General features: G+C 52.7%; 6 protein-coding genes across 6 annotated transcripts; 4 read left to right on the forward strand and 2 right to left on the reverse strand.

Moving 5' to 3' along the window:
- Positions 1–2: 2 nt before the first annotated feature.
- Positions 3–419, reverse strand: PODANS_5_9160 (uncharacterized protein; the record flags this gene model as incomplete). The annotated part of the gene is made up of 1 exon (XM_001904699.1): positions 3–419. A coding segment is annotated over one exon (417 nt), but the record flags the coding sequence as incomplete, so codon positions are not given.
- Positions 420–1,773: 1,354 nt separating this feature from the next.
- On the reverse strand, positions 1,774–4,585 carry PODANS_5_9170 (uncharacterized protein; the record flags this gene model as incomplete). Its single annotated transcript, XM_001904700.1, is given in 8 exon segments — positions 1,774–2,094; positions 2,151–2,248; positions 2,304–2,765; positions 2,819–3,950; positions 4,005–4,148; positions 4,168–4,230; positions 4,289–4,381; positions 4,466–4,585. 8 exon segments carry the CDS (start codon positions 4,583–4,585, stop codon positions 1,774–1,776), a joined length of 2,433 nt encoding a protein of 810 aa, XP_001904735.1.
- Positions 4,586–6,429: 1,844 nt separating this feature from the next.
- PODANS_5_9180 (uncharacterized protein) lies at positions 6,430–7,297 on the forward strand (the record flags this gene model as incomplete). Its single annotated transcript, XM_001904701.1, has 2 exons — positions 6,430–6,792; positions 6,854–7,297. 2 exons carry the CDS (start codon positions 6,430–6,432, stop codon positions 7,295–7,297), a joined length of 807 nt encoding a protein of 268 aa, XP_001904736.1.
- Positions 7,298–7,588: 291 nt separating this feature from the next.
- PODANS_5_9190 (uncharacterized protein) lies at positions 7,589–9,592 on the forward strand (the record flags this gene model as incomplete). The annotated part of the gene is made up of 3 exons (XM_001904702.1): positions 7,589–7,674; positions 7,725–8,081; positions 8,149–9,592. The coding sequence occupies 3 exons, from the start codon at positions 7,589–7,591 to the stop codon at positions 9,590–9,592; spliced, it is 1,887 nt and encodes a 628-aa protein (XP_001904737.1).
- Positions 9,593–14,808: 5,216 nt separating this feature from the next.
- PODANS_5_9200 (uncharacterized protein) lies at positions 14,809–17,697 on the forward strand (the record flags this gene model as incomplete). The annotated part of the gene is made up of 1 exon (XM_001904703.1): positions 14,809–17,697. A coding segment is annotated over one exon (2,889 nt), but the record flags the coding sequence as incomplete, so codon positions are not given.
- A 964-nt stretch (positions 17,698–18,661) lies between these two features.
- On the forward strand, positions 18,662–19,304 carry PODANS_5_9210 (uncharacterized protein; the record flags this gene model as incomplete). Its single annotated transcript, XM_001904704.1, has 2 exons — positions 18,662–19,003; positions 19,188–19,304. Coding segments are annotated over 2 exons (459 nt in total), but the record flags the coding sequence as incomplete, so codon positions are not given.
- Between the last annotated feature and the right edge of the window lie 836 nt (positions 19,305–20,140).

A 20,140-nucleotide genomic window follows, 5' to 3' on the forward strand; every position in this document is an offset into this window, starting at 1 on the left:
ATCGGTGGCTGGCCATTTGTCTTCTCCCCCTTGGTCCCATCCCTGTTGTTCACCAACCGGCGGGAATCACTCTTCGGGGCATCATCACCATCAACCGCCGCCGGCGGTCTCGGCCGGAACTGAAACCGACTCTTGGGCGCGAGCTTCGCCGTCGTCTCATCCAGCTCTTTCCGGAGGGTGTTCACCGCGTCGGTGTACACCCTATGATCGTACGCCGGCAGAAAATGCGTAGCGTCCCTCACATCGTTGGTCAGGCGGGAAATGTTGGTCAGGATCACCTCTGTGGCATCCTGGCGCTCGCCGGCGACGGGGGCGATGGAGGGGAGGTGAGTGATTTGTTCTTGGATGTTGGCTTGCTGCATGCGAAAGTTGCGGTAGAAGCGCTCTTTGGCGTCTTCTTGGTGGGCCATGTTGATCATCCTGATGGTGCTTGGGTGGACTGGGTTGATGAATAACCCTGTTGTTGTATCTGGGAAGAAAAAAAAGTTGGCTTCTGCTGAGGGGTGGGTGGTGCATGGCCGTGTTAGTTGAGTGGTGTGATATCAACAGATGATGTGAAAGTGTTGGTTGTGTTTCGGCAAAGACCACAACATCAGACGATCACATCATGAGAGAAACGAACCTTTATATATATATATATATATGTGTGTGTGTGTGTGTGTGTGTGTATTCTCCCAAAATGATCAATGACGATCCCCTCAATAAAACGCTGGTTGATATACGTCTGTGGCTTTCTCCGGCGGCGGTTGAGACAGACCAGATGACAGGTAACGGTGTCGTCGGTTCAAGAATAGAGTTGTGACACAGGTCCCAAAGCCAAACCGCCTGGTAGTCTCCAAATGATGCGAGTGGGTGGTTCTTCGTTCGGGCGTGACAAGTCAAAATACAAAATGTTAAGGAGACGAAAATAAAAGTCACGAGTCAAGAAAGTCGTGAGGCAACAAAAGTTGAAACAACACAGTTCAAGAATCAACCCGGCAGCACATGCCAGGCACCAAAATATACCTACCCTCTCCCTCCCCCAAACCAGGGAAGGGGGTGATGACTGGGACCCAGGAAATGGGGAAGGCATCAACAAGGTGGGGAGTACTAAATCTGGAGATACCCCGGGGAAGCTATTGATTGCATTGGTGGGGTAGTCTTGGCAGCACACTTTCGAAAAGTCGGTCTCGAACGACCCCTTTCTCTTCAGCTCAAAGATGTCGGTGAGGTGAAGCCCCCCTGACCCCTAACCTCGAAGAGATCTTGATTACATCGTTACAATGCGAGATCTCGCCATGTGCTCGGATTATTTTCCTTTCATTTACACTACTGGTTGGTGGTCCCCCATCATCAAACGGTCCGTCATTTGTGGCAGATGGCTTGGCTATGTTTTCTGGTTCTTTTTAAACCACCCCCTAACGCCTGACATCTCCCTTCATGACCCAACCTGGCCTCATGATACATATACCCCAACCTTATCTACCTAATCCATAAAACTTACCTCATACCTGCATACTCCATGTCTCCATTACCTACGTGGCCGTCGATCTAGACTTTTCATCAGATACCGAAAATTCCCCCGACACAAACAGTCGGTCAAGCAAGCAAAGCAGCCGGAATACGGCAACATCGGTGAAAAAGTTCCGAATTATATGTGTACGTGTGTGTGCGATTCATACATTACGCTTTCTATTGCCGCGTATTATATATATTCATATATATATATATATTTCTAGAGAAAACCTATATAACCTACCCCAGCCTTTTTTCTACCTATACCGCATGCTTGCCCTACCCATAACTTCGTGACCTCCCACCGCCAGAGTTACTCGGATATCTCCTCCCGTTGGCCAGTGCGGGTATATACAGCGGTGCCGTTCTCCGCTTTGGAGACGGCAGCGAGTTGACCGCGTCCCACATCTCCATGATGCCGGCTCTGCGTGCTGGAAGCATGCTGTACTGCAGACTGTACAAGTTTCTGCGATCAAGCGGTGGCACAAATTTGCCTGTGAGTAGGCAGAGCAATACGCGCGGGGACAAGTAGTGTTTTCGGATGCGGTGTCCCATCTGAAAGTATTGATGGAACATGGCTTTGAAGCTCAGGGGTATGGACTGATCATCGTGTCAGTTTCAAAGCCAGGCAGAATAACCGAGAGATAAAAGCCTACCTTCAAGTGAATTACAGAAGTCGAAGGTATTGGTTTCGTCGTGTCATTAACGCCGTGTCTAATTTCTTGGGTATCTCGAAGTTCAAAACGAATTCCGCCTACAAACTCCAGTCAGCACACTGCAAAACCATGATGTAGAGCATAAGAACATACCTGGTAACCTCCCAGGGTCTTTGATCCTCAACATAAGCGCAAAAAGTGGAAAGTGATTCAAAAATGAAAGCATGGTATCGAAAACCGCCTTGAGCGATATGATGACCATGCGGGCGATGGCAAAATTAAGGTAGAATACCACCACGGTTGGAAGCAAAAAGAAGAGCAAGGTGAAAAGAATGGTGCCAACGAGCAGCTGATCCAGGTCGTAGTCGCACGAGTCGATGCGGTTCCTCAGTACATTGTGCTTCTTGCCGCGAAATAGGTGGAAGAGCGAGATCAGGATGTTGAGCTGCCAATGGTAGATCCTCGCAGATGCCAAGTAGAACGAATAAATGTGTATCGTCAAGATCGATGTCAGATCCGAGAACAAGGCGATTGGCATGCTGGCTCCGGCAAAGCTGGAGAAACCAATAAACCAAATCATGTGAGGTAGAACCGGACGGAGAGTCTCAATACAACCTGTGAAGGTTAGTGACGGGATGAGATGGGATGGTTGAGCACAGAATACTCACTGGACCAGTACTCAATAACCCACAGAAACAAATCCCCTAGAAACAACGCCAGTTCGCTGTTGAGCTTCAGCCCCGCTGGCCATCCCATGAGCCACGAAATACTGCTCTGCAGAGCCTCGACCGTGTACTGCGTCAAGAGGTGGCTGATCTCATCCGCAAGCCAGCTGGAATTGTCGATGACGTATGACCCCAACGCAATACCAATAATAACATCATTGGCTACCAACCACAAGCTGTTGTAGAAGCGAATGTAGTCGGGATGGCTGGTGGTAACACTCTCCCAGTCGTTTTTCCTAAGCCGCAGTGTTACATACTGCATCGGCCAGTAGCAAAACTGCTGAAGCCGAATCTCGACTTGCTGGGCTGTGGCAGATATGTCCTTCAGCGCAGCATATTTTGGTCGAGCCCGCCACTCGAGCACCGTCAAGAGCACCTCGGCAGCTATCCGATGCGCCATCAACCCCATCACGAACAGCTTCTTGATAACGGGCAGGACATAGACCGTCACCAAGTTCCATAGCCATACCAGAATTATGTCTCGCATGGTGGTCGCCGATTCAACAACCCTCTCAGACACACTCAAACTTCTCTTGGGCCTTGTTCCTATCCTCGAGACATTCTTCTGCATCAGCTTCTCGAGCTCCCGCGCCCAGTTGATTTGATTCACAATTTTGGGCAGCGCTCTCTCTTTGGCCGACGGGGTCCGCTTGAATATAGAGTGTTGCTTCAATTTCTCGACCAGTTTTTTCTTCTTCTCCTTTTTGAGCCGCTCCTCTCGTTCGTCGGCCTCCTCGGCGCCGTCTGAAAGACCGATCCTGAATGTCTCATGCTTGTCGCCCAGGGCCAGAGCTATGGGACTCAAGGAGATGTACTGCATCCTTCCGGGAAAAGGTCGTTCGAAGAGTATGATCTGAATATTCGAGGCCCTGGCGCATGTGATTATCGGTACACGTATGCTCGGCCCGGTCGTCGCTCGGATCCATGATGGGTCGATCTGTACGTCGTCTGAAGTATTCGACAGTCCCAAAATATGCAGAGACGACTGCCCGCACAGCTCATAGATGCGGCTTACTGGATGGGGCGCGTTTCGCGTGAGGGTGCCAAGCTTCAAGGCGCTGTCGACGTTTCGGGGCTGGCCAAGATGTCAGCTTTCTCCATCCTTTTTTGTCGAGCGTTATAAACCCACCTCCACCTCTTCCAGAATGGCCAGCACAAACACGTCCAGGGCCGAGTTCCTCCACCCCACCACCACACCCCTCAGGTCGGATCGTGGCAGGTCGGCCGGCCAGAATATGCGCATCAAGCCATCATTCTCTGGCATGACAGACAACAAGGCGCGAGGCCACCTAGAAAGATCCCCGTCTTCTCAACTGCTCTCTGGCCGATACGCCGGATCCGGGTGCTCGCGGGTGCTGGACAGTGTTGATCAGCAAAGTCTTTTCCAGTGTTGAGGAGGGGCAGGCGTCGTACGAGAGTCGACTCCCGGGCTGCGAGACGTTCCACGGGTATAAAGATGAGCAGGAACACAAGTGAAAGCGCGGCAAAGCCTTTGGCGGCTCGAGACTGTGCAGACGTGCGCAGGTTAGATAACGAGGCGGGGGGGCTTAAGCGTAGACGAAGGGGGAAGAGGGGGTGGGCGAGCATTACAACCACTCCGTAATCCCAAGCAAAGATGGCAAGCTCATAGAGGCGAGTGACCAGGTCCCATCGGGCGGTGATGTAGCCAGCTACGAAGATGCCGAGTGTCAAGACGGAAAAGGGGTGCATAGAATCGCGTGGTGGTGGTGGTGTGCTACCGGCGGAGCATGCCTTGGGGAGTTTGTCGTGGGCTGTGCGTGTGCAGTGTTGTTTGTTGATCTACGGATAGACTTGTCGCGCTGCTGCTGCCAGGATACTGTGTATGTATGTGCCGGACGTCTTGTCTGTCGTCAGTTGACGGGACCAAATGCTGTGGCTGGGGGTACCGGTATCTGGGGAAAACGAGGGCTCGGCGGGCGGGCGTGTGAAGCTTAAAGAGGCAAGCAAGTGGAGCTGGCAAGGTCGGATGAAGGCCGCCAAATTGCTTGGGGCTTGCGACGAAGCTTGTTCCAGACTCTCTGCGTCTCTTCGATCGATGGTGCATCTGATCATTTCAACAAAAAGCCCCATCACCGTGTCTCCAATCGCCAATCAGAGCCCGCACATTCCCATGAACCGTGCCCCACTTATCTCCTTTTCCTGGCGGCGCGGGACAGACAGCCACCTGCTTTGAATCCGAGTCTCCGATGTGGTGGTCAACGACGGTGGCACAGTTTTCTATGAAGATGTAGACTTCCGTGTATACGATATGGACACAGGGGACTGTATTTACATCTGACACCAAACAGGTGTGTGGCAGATCACTGAGTGGGTGGGTAACATCAATAGACTCCAGGTTGAGGACCTATATGGCACCGTATACATTTTATTCTACACATGTACAAGTGATTAAGATCAGGATCATATGGTTTGAACCACTCTCTCTAAAAAAGCCTGTGTCAGAAAAGTCAGGAGTGATACAGAGGTGAAGGCACTTACACTTCTTCTTCCCCAGCAGCGTTGCATCATTCTCTTTAAAGTCTTCGCGGGCCTCGTCCAGCAACTTGTCTATCCCCCGTTCCTTGAGTGCGCGCTGTGTAATGTTAGCCCGTCATAAATCCACCAAAGTTTTCAGACGGTCCATCATACCTTCAAGCATACGTTGTACTCCTTAAACATGGTGGCGCATTCGTTATTGTCCGAGGTACTGATCCCCCTCAGGTACTCTAAATATTCATCAGTCGTTCGTCTTTCCATGGTTGGGCAGGGCGTGCCTACTTTCGCTGTACCATTTCAAGAAGCAGGTGTCGTAGCGTCTGAGCAAATCAACCGTTAGCGGTGACCATGAATGATACACACGGCCCTATGAGACGGACTTACTCTTTCAGCTCGTTGCATTCTGGGGCAAGTGATTGAGACATTTTGAATAGGCCCCAGACCTCGGTAGAAAGAACAATGAAGCAATGCTAAGGGATTTTTGAAATGACAGAGCCGTGTTGCGCCTGGATGTATTGCACTGCGATGGTAAATCCAGGAAACGATGCCGCGTGTTTCGGCGGCCTGCCGGCAGTCTCGATATAGGTGAACTCGTGACTCCAGAAGAACTCCCAACAGAGGAAAAGCTTGGGCCAAGTTGCTATCGAATGGAAGGAAGCTTAGGTAGCGACTCTGATTTTCTCCCAAATAAAACTTCGGCTTTGCAAGTTGGAACTTCAAATCTTCCTTGACATCTCATCACTCTTAAACGCCACCAAAACTCCAACACATGTGAGGTGACCTCCAATTGCCAAGCGAGAGAGGAGAGCCAGGATCTTATCTTATCGGCCACACACCTCTTTTGAGGGTACTTTCGGAGACAGCAATAAATCCCAGCAATTACAAGTACCACGCTACTCTCAAAGCCGCTTAGCGTCGCATCCACCCTGCCAAAGCGGATCCACCGAAAAGTTCAGGACTGCCCGTTTTGAAAACAACCAGAAAGCCACCACCTGCTGCGCAAGACAACCACCCCATCACTGGCAAAAGGCAGGACCGTTTGCGACATCGACAACAGGATGGAGTCATCACAAGATTACAACTCTCTCCGAGAGACCATCCAACCCGCCCTCGTCACCGTCACTCGATCAGCCGGCGTCGTCGCAAACGAGGATCTCCAATTCCAGCGCACCGTCCGCCCATCCGTCGGCGACAAGCTCGACAAGACCGCCGATCGCATGCTGGGCTTGGTCAACGGGTTGCTCAAGTCTTCCTCCAAGGTGACGGGACAGTCGACGACCAAGCTGGAGGATATCGACGATATCGAGATCAAGTGGAGAGGCATCGTCGACGTGATCGATTCGTTCCTTGAGAAGGCCGACACCTGCCTTGACGAGTACACCGGTTTGATCAAGAGAAAGAATGCGCCCACTGTCGAAGAAGTATGTTTTTTTTTTGTTCTGTACATGTTTTACCGTGTCACTCTAACCTCCTCCTTCACAGGGCCGCGACCCCAAGCGATCGAAATCGACGGCGCCGCTCGACTGGTCTCTCAAGCGCGCCAACATTGTCAAGCCCCAGAATGGGTTCGAGAAGAAGCCCAATAACTTTGACAAGGGGCCGTGGAAGCCCATCTTGACGAAGAAGCCACATGCGATTGTTCCGTTGGAGCAGTCTTTCAACACCTTTCTCAATGAAGAGCACACTACCCAGTATGAACCCCCGTCCCTTTTCAAGAATTCCCTAGTTTCTCCGGTACCCCCGGTGGATAGTTCTGTCCAAGAAAAGGAGGCCGATCAAGAAGAACCGCGTCTGGCCACCCAGCCCAGAAGCCGAAAGGCTGTGGGAAACTGGCGCTGGAGACAGAAGATGCGGGACAAAACATATCAGCAAGCTGTGACGGCGTCTGCGGAGGTTTCCAGAGAAAACTTCCGAAGGGGTTCCTGAGGACCCTTCGGAGGAGATATTTGAAGGATTCCCTAATGTGGATTCCCATGGGAACCTTCTGGAGCTTCTTACGGAATCGCCAAAGGAGGTCCCCAGGGATGTCTCTGAGGAAGCTCCCGGCAACACTCTTCAACAGGCTATTAAAAAGGCTCCAAGGGATTTTTCCGCTCAAAGTTTTGGACTTGGTCCCCTCGAGCATTTTGTCCAATTATGTCTCTGTAATTTTTCCCAAAAAAGAAAACTAACAGACCCCTCAGATACCAGAATCCTTACCAGCCCGAAATCGAAGCGATGAAATACCCCAGCCATGTGTTCGAGTCAAGAGAGCCGATCAAGTACCTCGACGTCGAGAGCACCAAGCCGATTTGGGTGGACACGTGGGAGGGAGTGCTGGAGATGGTCGAGGAGTTGTAAGAAGGCGAGGGAGATTGCGATTGATTTGGACGCATCACGACTTTCGGACTTATACGGGTCTATTGTCGCTCATGCAGATCAGCACGAGGGAGAAGGATTGGATTGTGGACACTTTGGTGCCGTGGAGGCACAGGTTGGAGGTGCTGAATGAGGTTTTTGCTGACCCGGGGATTGTGAAGGTTTTCCATGGGGCGTTTATGGATGTGGTGTGGCTGCAGAGGGACTTGGGGGTGTACGTGGTGGGGTTGTTTGACACGCATCATGCGTCGACTGTGTTGGGGTATGGGGGGGGGAGTTTGGCGTTTTTGCTGAAGAAGTTTGTGGGGTTTGAGGCGGATAAGAGGTGGCAGCTGGCTGATTGGAGGATTAGGTGAGTACATGGTGGTGATGATGATGGGTTTGAAGAAAGGGGAAAAGCTAATGATGACGTTGCAAAGGCCGTTGCCGGCGGAGATGCTGTATTATGCCCGGGCTGATACGCATTACTTGCTTTATGTCTACGACATGATCCGGAATGATCTTGCTGCCGCGGCGCACACTGTCCATCCGGATGGGAAGCCGATTGAGCGGGTGATTGCCAAGTCCAAGAAGACTGCTTTGTCTAGGTACGAGAACCCTGCTTTTGACGAGGAGACTGGGCTGGGGGATCGGGGGTGGTATAACTACCTTGCGAGGTCGAGTTATGTCTACAACAAGGAGGAGTTTGCGGTTTTTAGGGCGTTGTGGAACTGGAGGGATAAGACGGCAAGGGAAGAGGACGAGAGCACGGGGTTTGTGATGAAGGAGCATGTCATGGCGGAGATTGTGAGGGTTATGCCTAGTGACAAGAAGGCCCTTTGGAGCTTGCTGGATGGGCACGCGAGGAATTTGAAGGGAAGGCTGGACGAGTTGTTTGGGGTTGTGCAGGAGGGGAGGGAGAAGGGGCTTGCCGGGGGGGTGAGTTTGTTGCAGTTTCTTAGTGGGGGGAGTGGTTTGGCGCAGGCGCAGGTTGTGCCCAAGGTGCAGAAGGAGGAGGCGGTGGATATTAAGGAGTTGAGGAGTGAGAAGTCGCAGTTGTGGGGGAGTGTGCCGTTGAGTTCGGCTTGGGAGGATAAGGGGGCGAAGAAGGAGGGTGAGGATGATGAGGTGCTGGAGCTTCCTCTTTACTATAGCGCTGCGCAAGAGGAGGAGGAGGTTGGGGGTGGTGATGTGGAGGAGAGGGTTCCAGTGCTCAAGTCTGCTGCTGAGGTTTATGGTCAGGAGGAGCAGGAGCAGGAGAATCAGGAGTTTACACTCAAGACGGGGAGAAAGCGCAAGGCGAGCGAGGCGGATGTGTACTCTGGTCCGGAGGAGCAAGTGGAGGATGAGGAAGATGTTGAGGAGGATGTGGAAATGGAGGATGCCACCACCCCTGCAGATGGTGAACAAGAAGATGACTCGGAAGAGGGTGATGTCGAGGCGGCGAAGAAGACTGCTAAGCAGGAGAAGAAACTCAGAAGGAAGGCTGCTAAGAAGGCTAAGCGGGAGGCGGCTGCACAGGAGCAGGCTGAAGAGGGGGAGGAAAAGGAAGCGGAAGTGGATGAGGAGGCGAGGAGGGAGGCGAAGAGGGCCGAGCGGAAGGCTAGGAAGGCTGCTAAGAGGGCTGCCAAGGCACAGGAGCAACAGCAGGAGGAAGAGGAGGTGGTGGTGGAGGAGGAGGAGGCGTTTGATTACAGCAAGGCTGCTTCTGTGCTCAAGGCTGACGGGGGGGCGAGGTCGGAGTTTGATGACAAGAGGAAGGGGAAGAAGGGGAAGAAGGAGAAGGTCTTTGATCCGTATGCTGCGAAGACGGGGTCGGATTTGAAGGGGGTGAGGAATAGGAATTATGAGAGGGCGGGGAGGTCGGCTACTTTTAGGAAGTGAGAGAGTGTGAGGGTGGGTGAATGGGTTTGCATTGATGAGGGGGTAGTGTTTGGGAGCATTACTGTGTGGGAGTAGACTATAGCATTGCATCAGATACTTCATTAGAAACCGGTGTCGAGAATTGAAGTTGAGTTTTGTCATTTTTGTGAGGTTTACATGGAATATGAAGCATTGGATTTGGTTTGTGTATTCTGTGACAGTGGAACTTTGTGGTGGGTTGGCATTGTGAGGGGACACCGTAGAGTACATCCGCCAAATGAGAATGTAGACACCACTTGTCATGATACACTTCAACGCCAGTATGTGTCAAGAATGGATCAAATCATGTCATGTAATCTCTCCCATCTCGCATCACTCACTGTCGTTTTAACGCCCGTGGCCCAGTGAGGATAGCTACGATAAGGTGCCCCCTTTTTACCAATGCACCATCTTTCCTCCCCCATCGCGTCTAACCAGCGGCATCGAGCGGGAAACCGATCTTGTCCTCTTTCCACCGATCTGACTGACACACCTTTATCCCTTGGGATACAAACCGAAAAAGACAGCTGGCCCGAGTAAATATAGCGTGGCTGTTCCCGTCATGGTTTTGTTTTGTGACCGGAGTCAGTCAACCTAATACAGGAAGGGTAGGTAGGTAGGTTGTATACACCTCTAACACTGTGAGGAATTTCAAACTGATGAGTGAGACAAACTTATCTTGGAAACTCTAGGAGGCTTTTCGGTGGGCATGGCGAGATTGTCCCTTGGCTGCCAGCGGAGGTTTTGCGGGAAGTCTTGGGAGCGGGCTTGGTAAGCTCACCTTTGGAACGGAATTTATGCACGGCTGTTTTGTGGTTTTCGTATGTAGGTAGGTAGACAAGTAATATCACATGCGGAAATTTGGGAGCCAAAAAAACCCCCCCCAAAAAAAACCACCAAAAAAAAAACAAGAAAAGTTGGTACATGATTCTTTCAGGACAAGAAGGATCGTGATGAGCGAGAACGCAGCCTGGCTCGTCAAATACCCGCCTCAATCCCAATCTTGTGGCGTCTTCTGTCAAGTTTTGATATTTCAATCTGACCAGGTAGAGAGGAGCTTTTCGGGAACAGAGTTCTATCAAGCTCCCCCCAGATAGGCCCATCATCCATAGAACTTCGGACAGATGACTCTCATTCGTCCGGAAATCTGCCCACGCTCACCTTACCCAGTGGCCTTTTTTTTGTTAAACCTCCTTGGTTTCACTTGAAGGTAGGGCATTGAGCCCGCATGACTGGAAGTGAGCTGATGTGCCGACGTAGCTTCCTTGCTTGAGTATCAACGGAAGCGGAGGTAGAGGGGGGGCGCGGAAAAAGCACGGGATAAGGGTCCCCAAAACCACTTCCCACACTCCCCTTTCTATCACGATCCCTCATACAATACTCCGATGGGCGCCCAAAGGGTGAACCACGTGGCGGGCTCCGTTTCTTGCCGCAAGACCCTAATGACCCATACGATATCACGATGCAGGGACCTGTGGGCTCTCGCTTGTGAAGGTTTTGGTCATCGCGGTAGCGGGTTAGGCATCGTTCGCCGTGAGCTAGCTCGGTTTTGTCCCGTATCTTCACGCTAGGTAGCGAGGAGAGAGGAACTTGGAAACCTAACGGGAATGGGAACCGGGTTGGGTTTTGTACGAGGCTTCTTGTGCGATTGGAGGCCGAGAGGGAGGAGGTGATTTCGTTCAAGGTTGATATTGGAGATGGCGACGGGGTACAGTTGCCTGGCTAGAAAGCCCGCATGCTGGGCTACTGGAGAATGGCGAAGGAGAGGAGCCGGAAAGATGGCCGGGTTGAATCTGTCAGTTGTCATAGTTCCGTCTCACAGCAGCCACACGGCAGGTGCAAACGCCCCATCTTCTTCGAGCATGGTATGATGGTTGACAAGTCCGACATAATCCGATTCGGTCGATGCAGGTTGGTAGTGACTGCAGGTAGACATCGACGATGTCTTCCTGGCCAGCTGTTTTAGTGTAACAGTCCCCTTTGGCGGCACAGGAAGCTTATGGGTTGAGGGTCACGAAGGCCTAGAATTGAGATTTCACTCGAAAACCGTTTCCGGGAGCAAATGTTCCGTGGTTTGTGGTGGTTGTGGGCTGGCGGCCGCGGGACATCAGTTGTATCGCCACCGGTGGCACGATCGGAGGAGAATAATACGTAGGGCTGATCACGAAGCTCTTGAAGTGCTTCAAAAGGGCTTGTCGACGTTTTACCATGATGGATTAGATAGTGGCGCTCGTGTTTCCGCTGATCTTCAGGGAACAATGGCGCTGTGGATGGCAAAAGGAAGACGCTAGCTCGGCCCGGACCGGTCGACTTCCGGTAGGGTATACGCAGCAATCCACTGGTGTGTTTGGAGAGAATGAGAAACTGTCAAATCGCGAGATGAAGCGCCCTATCACTCATCAATTCACATAGTGACATATTCCTGGATCGGAAAAGCGTACCAGATCTCGTTCGTCAATGAAAGATTCCGAGCTGCCCTGATCTCCATTCAGGGTCCAAGTGATCGACAGAAGGTGCGACAATTGAGACCCCAATTGAGACCCCAATTGAGACCCGGGGAGGCGGACGGCTGCTGCGAGCTCGAGTTGTCATTGGAGGCCACTATTAGGCCCACAATTCCCCAACGCCTCGAGCGATATTTTCGAAAGCCCATCTCGGTTGTCTTTTTGGAGACAGGGAAACCACTGTTATTACCAAAGATTAACCACAGAAAAAAGCGCACAGAAGAGTTGTCGGTTCACTGCATAGATCACGATCTTGACTCTTTTTGTCTCCACAGAGTTTGACAACAGAGCAGAACAGAGCAGCGGCAGTTGCATTACGGCCACTAGCGCAGAAACACTAACCGTCACAATTGACGTCATAATTAGTAGTCAGTCCATTATAATATCCCTGCCGCGAACAGAGACCAGCATGGGCCCTGCAGCGTGTTCGCGGGGTAACATGTCAGCATGTGCGAGGTGGTGAGGTGACTGGTGGCCGGAGCAGCACTGGTCGGACCTCTGGACCATTCTCCGGGCCTGTCAGGGCGCGTTGTTCACAGCCCGCCTCAGTCTCCTGTCCAGAGAACATACGGGCAGAATTGCCGTTTATTGACGTCTGGGGTGACAACCTCAGGACCTGGTGTAGCCGTTGTCTTGCTTGTGCCCGGCGATGGAGCGGAAAAGCTCGTGATAGACTTATGACTGGCGCCGCAATCGAAGGTTCCTGAAAGGGTTCCTCAAACATGGGCCTCACATACGACCCTGACCCCCGCGAGAGTCGTCCAAACATGGATGCGTGCTGTTCATGCATCACCTGGCGTGTGCTGTGAGGGCACGGAGGGTTCACTCTACGGGCCGATGACAGGGCAAAAACAAGATCTCGAGAAACCGCCTGCCGGTGCAGCAGTCCCCACCGAATAGCCACACAGCGCAGTTGCAGTCCGCGTCCCCGTGAAGTTCGGCGAAGTTATGACGACTGGATTGGGTAGTGTATGTAGGGTAGGACACAGCAGTGTATCGTTGATGTTTTTTTTTATTTAATGCAGTCGAGAGATGAACCGATCCGAACAGCGGACCGAGAGTCGTTGATTGATACCTGTCGGATAGTACACAGACGCTAGAAGACCGAAAGATGATGCTTCGTCGAGAAACGTCGTGGGCTGACCTCATAACCGATGAAACTTTTGGGCCAGTAGGAAAGCGGAGTTTCGTTCTCATCGAAGACAATCGAAGAATATTTGTTGAATGACCCCGCGGTGTGTCTCGAGCGGGCCAAGTCACGCGGTAGTGTGGTAGCAGAAAGACATGGTGGCCAACGGTGTGCTGTGTCGGGAATCAGCTTAGAAGAGGAAGTAGAAGTCCAAACAAAATCAAAAATGTAGTGAAGAAGCACAGAAAAAGGAAGGCATCCGGAGGTAGCTCTCCTTTGCTTTGTAGGTGGGAATTGAGCTGCTTTTGAGCTTTTGGGGTGAGGGCCAGCGCGATGGGACAAGTCGTTTTGTTTCGGGCAACTTATTTCCTTGGTGGAGGGCCAATGACCAATCAGAGGCGGCTCCAGCCAGGACCCTGAGGAGGCCTAGACCGATCACCCTCGATCCCCTTACCTGTGCTCTTTGAAGCGCGGATCGGGGCAATTCGTGTTGCATCTGTGAAGCGGTGCCAGCAACAAAAAGCGAGAGGAAAATAACCAGAGAAACAATGGCCGCAGCCCACCATGGACCCTGGACCCCCATCGAGATGCGCGCAGCCTCCTTTCCTTGGCCATCTTCAGAGAGTCGTCGCCTGAGGAGCCTGCCATTGGGGTGTTAACTCACTGGTCCCTCTCCCTACTTCCCCATCCAAAGCCCTCTGGCTTCATTTGAATCCTGCCTTGGTTGTCCCCCCTGCACACCTCACCTCACACGCCCTCAACGCAACCACAGGGCCACACACACACACACACACACACACACACACAACAATACACCACATCAAACAATAGAGACAGACATCGCCAGCTTCAACAACACACAAGAACACCACCCGACCCTAAGGGTATCAAGGTATGTGGAGACGTTTTCCCTATATTGTATCTCCCTCTGCCGCAACCGCCAAAGTCTAGAAGTGTGATTTTCACAGCCTTGCCATGGTGGGCCAACGTTGTTGCTTTCGCACCGGGCATTCCACCACCCTGCTTTTTTGTCAGTCCAGTCGTTCCGAGCGCTCAAAAAGAAGAAGACACTACTCTGTCCAAAGCGCGCGCGCCCGCTGCACCACACATCTTGGCTTTCCACCGGTCTTCTTCCCTTTCCTCGCCAATTTTACCATTTACAGCAATTCACTCCTGGGGCAGCGGTTTTTGGAAAAGCAGTGTCGAATCCAGAGCGTTCGATCGACACCATGACAGCCGGAGCTCCCTCGCCGCCTGTTCAGCGAGTTTCGCCACAGCCCCCCCTGTCTGCATAGTGTTCGAAGTTCCAGCATCAACAGCTAGCTCTGCGCAACGTTTCTGATGAGACTTATTAAATAGGCCCTTTTTTCGCAATTGCCTCTTGTCTGCCACGGCTCTACAGCCACGCACACACTGGTCTCTTGAGAGCTGGGTGTGCACCACAACCGCAACCGACCGCACCGTTGCACGCGACCGAACCCTCGGGACGGCGCGGACTGTTGCGGGGCGCGCCGGTAGACCAAGTCGCCGTCAAGCTTCAAAAAAAAAATAGGTCGAGCATGTAACGGCCCCCCATGGCGGACGACACAAGTCACCAAGTCACAACTGATTTAGGTCACCCTTTGCCGCGGCGATCCACGCCCGAGAAGTCGGTGACCCTCTACCACCACCGACTGGCCCACGAGGCCAGCAAGAGATTCGAAAATGAAAAGCAACAGTCCACCCTCACCTCACACCCACAGCCGCAAATTCATGCGCAACCACAGGCCACAGCGTCGCCCAGGAGGGATTCTTCCGGAGAGAGCAATGAAACTGATCCCAAGACCTGGTTCGATCGCTCCAACAACAACCCAGTCGGCCATTATGATGCCTCGATGGACGTCGACCCACCGTTTTTCCAAAAGGAAACCGACTCTTCCAACGAGGGGCGAGACGGAGGTGGTGTCATTCCAGATGCCCCCTACCTGTTCGAGGGCGGCCTTCGCCAAACTGTCACCCACAGCAGCAGTGCCGATGACTACCGCAGTGTCATTGACGACTTGACCATCGAGAACAAGCGGTTAAAGGAGGAACTGAAGCGGTATAAGCAGTATGGGCCGCCCATGATGCAGAAGGAGAAGCTGTTTGAGATCAAGATTCACGGACTACCGAGGCGGAAGAAGCGCGAGTTGGAGGCCACGCTGCGAGACTTTGCCGCCAGTCTCGAGGGGTCGAGTGATTCACCATCGTGGAGGAAATCGAGCCGACAAGAAAAGAAGAACATGTATTCTTCTGGGGACTCGAAGCATGCGTCATCGTCTTCCTCGCACTCGCGGCCCGTGGATTCGGCCTATGCATCCATGTCTACCGGACCTAGTTCCCACGGTCCCAACTCGATAGGGAGGTCGCTCGGGCGCCCTTCTGTTGGTTCTCGCGCAAAGTCGTCGCAGCAAAAGGTGGAGAACTACCTTCGAGACACCCCCGACGGTCTGCTCCCGCGTCAGATGGTAATGACGGACAAGGAGAAGAAGAAACTGGTGGTCAAACGTCTCGAGCAGTTATTCACGGGCAAAATCAGCGGGAGGAACATGCATCGGAACCAGTCCATGTCGTCGCTCGAGGCGCCCGCACCACCACCGGATGCCGTCATGGGACCACCCAAAATGTCGGAAGCCTCGCGAGAGGCGTTCATCCAGCCGCTGGATCCTAGCCAAAAGAAGACTCGTTCGAGAGATAATGCGTCGACATCCAATGGCGATCAGACGGAGAGCGGCGGTCACGGAAACGGAAGCGGCGATGGCAATGGAAGCGGAGGCAGAGGCGGAAACAACACATCACCTCCCTCGGTCCCGCTGCCAGAACAGCGTCCAACTAGACCAGTCGATTTGGACCCCGACCGATTGCAAATACCGTCCGAGAATCTAAAGTACATCCAACATCTTGGGCTGGTCCCCGAAGAGTTTCTGGTATCCAAACAGACCGAGTATGACGATGTTGCACCCGATGCGGACGGCTGGGTGTATCTCAACCTTCTCGGAAATCTCGCCCAGTTGCACATGCTCAACGTCACCCCGGGTTTCATCCGGGCCGCCGTCAGTGAGAAGAGCACCAAGTTCCAGCTCTCGCCAGATGGCCGGAAAATTCGATGGCGCGGAGGCACAGATGGGACCAAGTTTAGCAGCGACAGCGGGGACGGCTCACAAAAGAGCCCCATGACCGAGGACACTGATGGTTCCAATGAGAGTGGCCAGCGCAAGAGGCTCAAGAAGGGCCAGGGCGGTCATTCCGACTCCAAATTTGTCCCGCAGGCATCCTCTCGCTCCGACTTGTTCCACTACAAGCCTCTATTTGTCCATCGAACTTCTTCGGCAGAAACGTCGGTCGAGGGCACGGGATCCCTGGCATCGGATGAGGTCGAGGATAGCAACCTTGAAAATTCCAAGTATGGGTACAGTGGCTCTGGATCGACGCAGCGCAAGAAACGGCGACACGACGGTGCCATCATCTACTACAGCGGTGCCCCTTTCTGCACGGATCTGTCGGGTGATCCTGGTGACATATCACCCACCACCTATATGACCTCGACTGGCCGGGACTTTTCGACGCTCGACTCGGCACCGTCTCTGCTGCAGAGGAGCCTGTCTGGGTCGTCTCTCGTGATCCGACCGCTCAGCGATGCCCGGCCGTTTGTGTCGGAAACCCTGGGCATGGAAATTGACAAGTATCTGCCCAGTGACGAAGAGACGGACGACGACATGGAGTTCCCCTGGTCAGACAGCTCAGCACTCGTTCGACCGAAGATGTCCGAGACACCTCTCGAGCCCTGCGGTCTGGGCGGTGTGATACCAGAAGACCACTTTGCTGTGGTTGTGGTGACCCGTCGGCCAATCAACTGCGTTGTGGACACGCACCTGCGCGATAGGTCGGTGTCGGTGGACAATGCGGAAGTTATTGCTCGTCGACTGGAGTGTATGAGGACCTCGTCGCCGCTGCCACCTCGACGGAATAGCAGGACGGGTAGAACCAACTCTCCCATTCAGATCGAGTATGTCGAGGGACGGATGCTTCGTCTGAAGCCGGCTTCTCTGCCGCCCCCAGCCATGTATCTTCCTCCTTTCAGCAACGAGTCCGACACGGATTCTGGAAGCATCGACATGACTTCGGCAGAGAATGACGATGTGGAACAGGACAGCACTTCCCAGAGCTTGATTTCGAGGCGGGCCAACCCTTACTTCTCGGATGCTCGCTTGGAGGAGGATGAATCCGAGGAGTCTGAGGAGCTCGGTGATGTGAATATGGGAGCGGATGCTGTGGTGGGTGCTGTTTCGGACGATGCCCACCGTCCGCCTGCTGACCGGATGGAGAGCTCGGGCACTGGGAAGGTGGCCATGCTTTTACACCCAGGAAGCTCTGTTGCGACTGCGGGAGGGGATGAGAGCGGATATTCTAGCTCGATGGAGGATGATGCTACTTGAAGTGTTGCGTTATACGGAGTGAAATTTGGGGGGCAGACTGACTTGGCATTTTCCGGACATATGTATGGTGTTTTTGGCTTGGCTTTTTGGCATTGGGAAAGCGAGGCGATATATATGTCTCGACTTTTCGATACAACAAGGGGGCGTTTAGTTGGTGATTTTTTCGTCAAGTGGAATTTGTAGCATTTCAGATACCACGACAATCCGGGCGGGCAGGTTTGCTTTGGGATACCTATAGAGACTTTTTGATCTTGGGATACCTCTGGAGGCCATATGTGTGGGAGGAGGGTAAAAGGTCCTTTTTGGCCGTGGGATAATTTGCAAAAATAAAGACAAAAGAATTCATATCATTGAAGGGTTGTTGCTCGAGTTGTGATGTTTTTGTTTTGTTTTGTTGTGTAGTTGATTAAAAGGAGCCCCCTGAACGTGCATGTAGGGTACCCCGCAATGCCTGCTAGGAAGAGCTCGAACTGTCACCGATCTACCCCGCCAATATTTTTTGACCGCTTTACGTACGGGAACAGCAACAGGCGGGCGGGCAGTAACCAGGCTAGACTACCTCTTTGCTTGTCATTGAGAGTGCGCGCGATCAGGGTCAATCCACTTTGCGACCGAGGACGTGGTGTAAACGTCTTTCAATAACAAACAACACCTTGGCCGAGTCTTTTTTGCGCGCGCGCAATCATCTAGCTGGCTAGTAGCTGTTTCGATATCGCGACCTTACCCACCTACCTACCCAACAACTAATCGACCGACCGAGACCGACCGAACGATCGATCCAACCAAGACATTCACGATCATGGCTACCACCTCCGCCACGGTGAAAGGGAAAGGCGTAGGCCCAGACGGGAAGTCAGTCTATTTTCCCTCCCTCCCCCGCCCCACCCCTTTTTTTTTATTATTTTATTTCTTTTTTTATTATTAGTACCAATCCCATTTACTGAAGCTGTGTTTATGTAGGGACACCAACCCCCGAGGAATCCCCTACGCGCCCTTTGTCGACAAGGTAGAAGACTACGTCTCCTCCCGTTCAGACGTCGAGCCGACGCTTCGGTCGTTTCAGGAGATGGTGGCAAAGTACCAGTTTATGGAGCAGAACCTGCAGCGGAGGGTGGCGGGGTTGAGGGATAAGATGCCCGACATTGAGAAGACGTTGGAGACGGTGAGGTTTTTGAAGTTGAGGAACGAGGGTGATGACGAGGGGGAGGGGGGGGAAATCGAGACCACGTTTGAGCTGAATGATACGCTTTACGCCAAGGCAAAGATTGGGAGGACGGAGGAGGTGTATTTGTGGTTGGGGGCGAATGTTATGCTGAGTTATCCGATTGAGGAGGCGGAGGAGTTGTTGGATGGGAAGTTGGAGGCTGCGAGGAGGAGTTTGGGGAATTGTGAGGAGGATTTGGATTTCTTGAGGGAGCAGATTACGGTGGGTGATGCTACTGACTACTTGCTGACTATACTTTTTGGATGATGGCTGACTGGGATGATAGACTATGGAGGTTGCGGTGGCTAGGGTTTATAACTGGGATGTGGTGCAGAAACGGAAGGAGAAGGAGGAGGAGGAGAAGCAAGGGAAAGGGAAGGAGGAGGGGACGGCGGGGGGGTGATGATGGTGATGATGATGAAGGGGGAGGCTGTGTAAGAGTCGAGATTCAAGAGTCATCAAAAAGAAACGAGACATTTGGCAACAAGGTGGCAGGACCATGATGAGGATATTGCAAAGTGGGATTTGTATTACTGGTGATGGGGATCACATGCTGGATGTGTCTGTTGCGGTTCGGGATGGTGGCCGGGACGTTGAGTGCAACCTGAATGGCACAGCACCCTATGAAGCACTTGAGACGAGATGTGGCCCGGTTTGTTAAGATAGGAACGGTGGTGGCCGTTGGGTGGGCCCGTTGGAGGTGGGCCGTGGGTGTAGGTGAAAGTTGGTAAACCGTCGACTTAACGGGTCGACCTTCAACTGCTGGTTAAACGGTCAGAGCTATCCATCCAGCTGGCTTCATGATTGTGATGTTCTTGCGGGAGTCTGAGTTGTGTACACAGAATAAAGAGTAAATGATGGCAGCTGTCAGCCCCACCCTTATACCCCCTTAGTGCGAGGCCTCGCTGGTGCGGGCGGGGCTGGCCGAGCTGCCGGTCAGGGGATTATCGCGGGCAGGATTGAGTTGGCGGCGGCATTTCAGGCACTGAAGGTTACTGGTTATTTGAACCAGACAACAACAGGATTCCCTGTCTTTTTCCAACATCCCCCCCTTTTGTTGATTCATCTTTCCTATCATTTGCCATCCGCCACTTGTCTCAAACGCCTTCTGCACCCTTTCCCGCAGCAGCCAGTCAGTCTTTTTCCAATGCAAGTACAATAGCGCGCATCATCCTTTTTCGTCCCATCATCTCCTGTCACCGCCCAACTTTTTACTGCCTACTCACCTACTTTTAACGA

The sequence above is a fragment of the Podospora anserina genome, chromosome 5 (genome assembly GCF_000226545.1).
Source record: "Podospora anserina S mat+ genomic DNA chromosome 5, supercontig 9".
In the NCBI taxonomy this organism is placed as follows: domain Eukaryota; kingdom Fungi; phylum Ascomycota; class Sordariomycetes; order Sordariales; family Podosporaceae; genus Podospora; species Podospora anserina.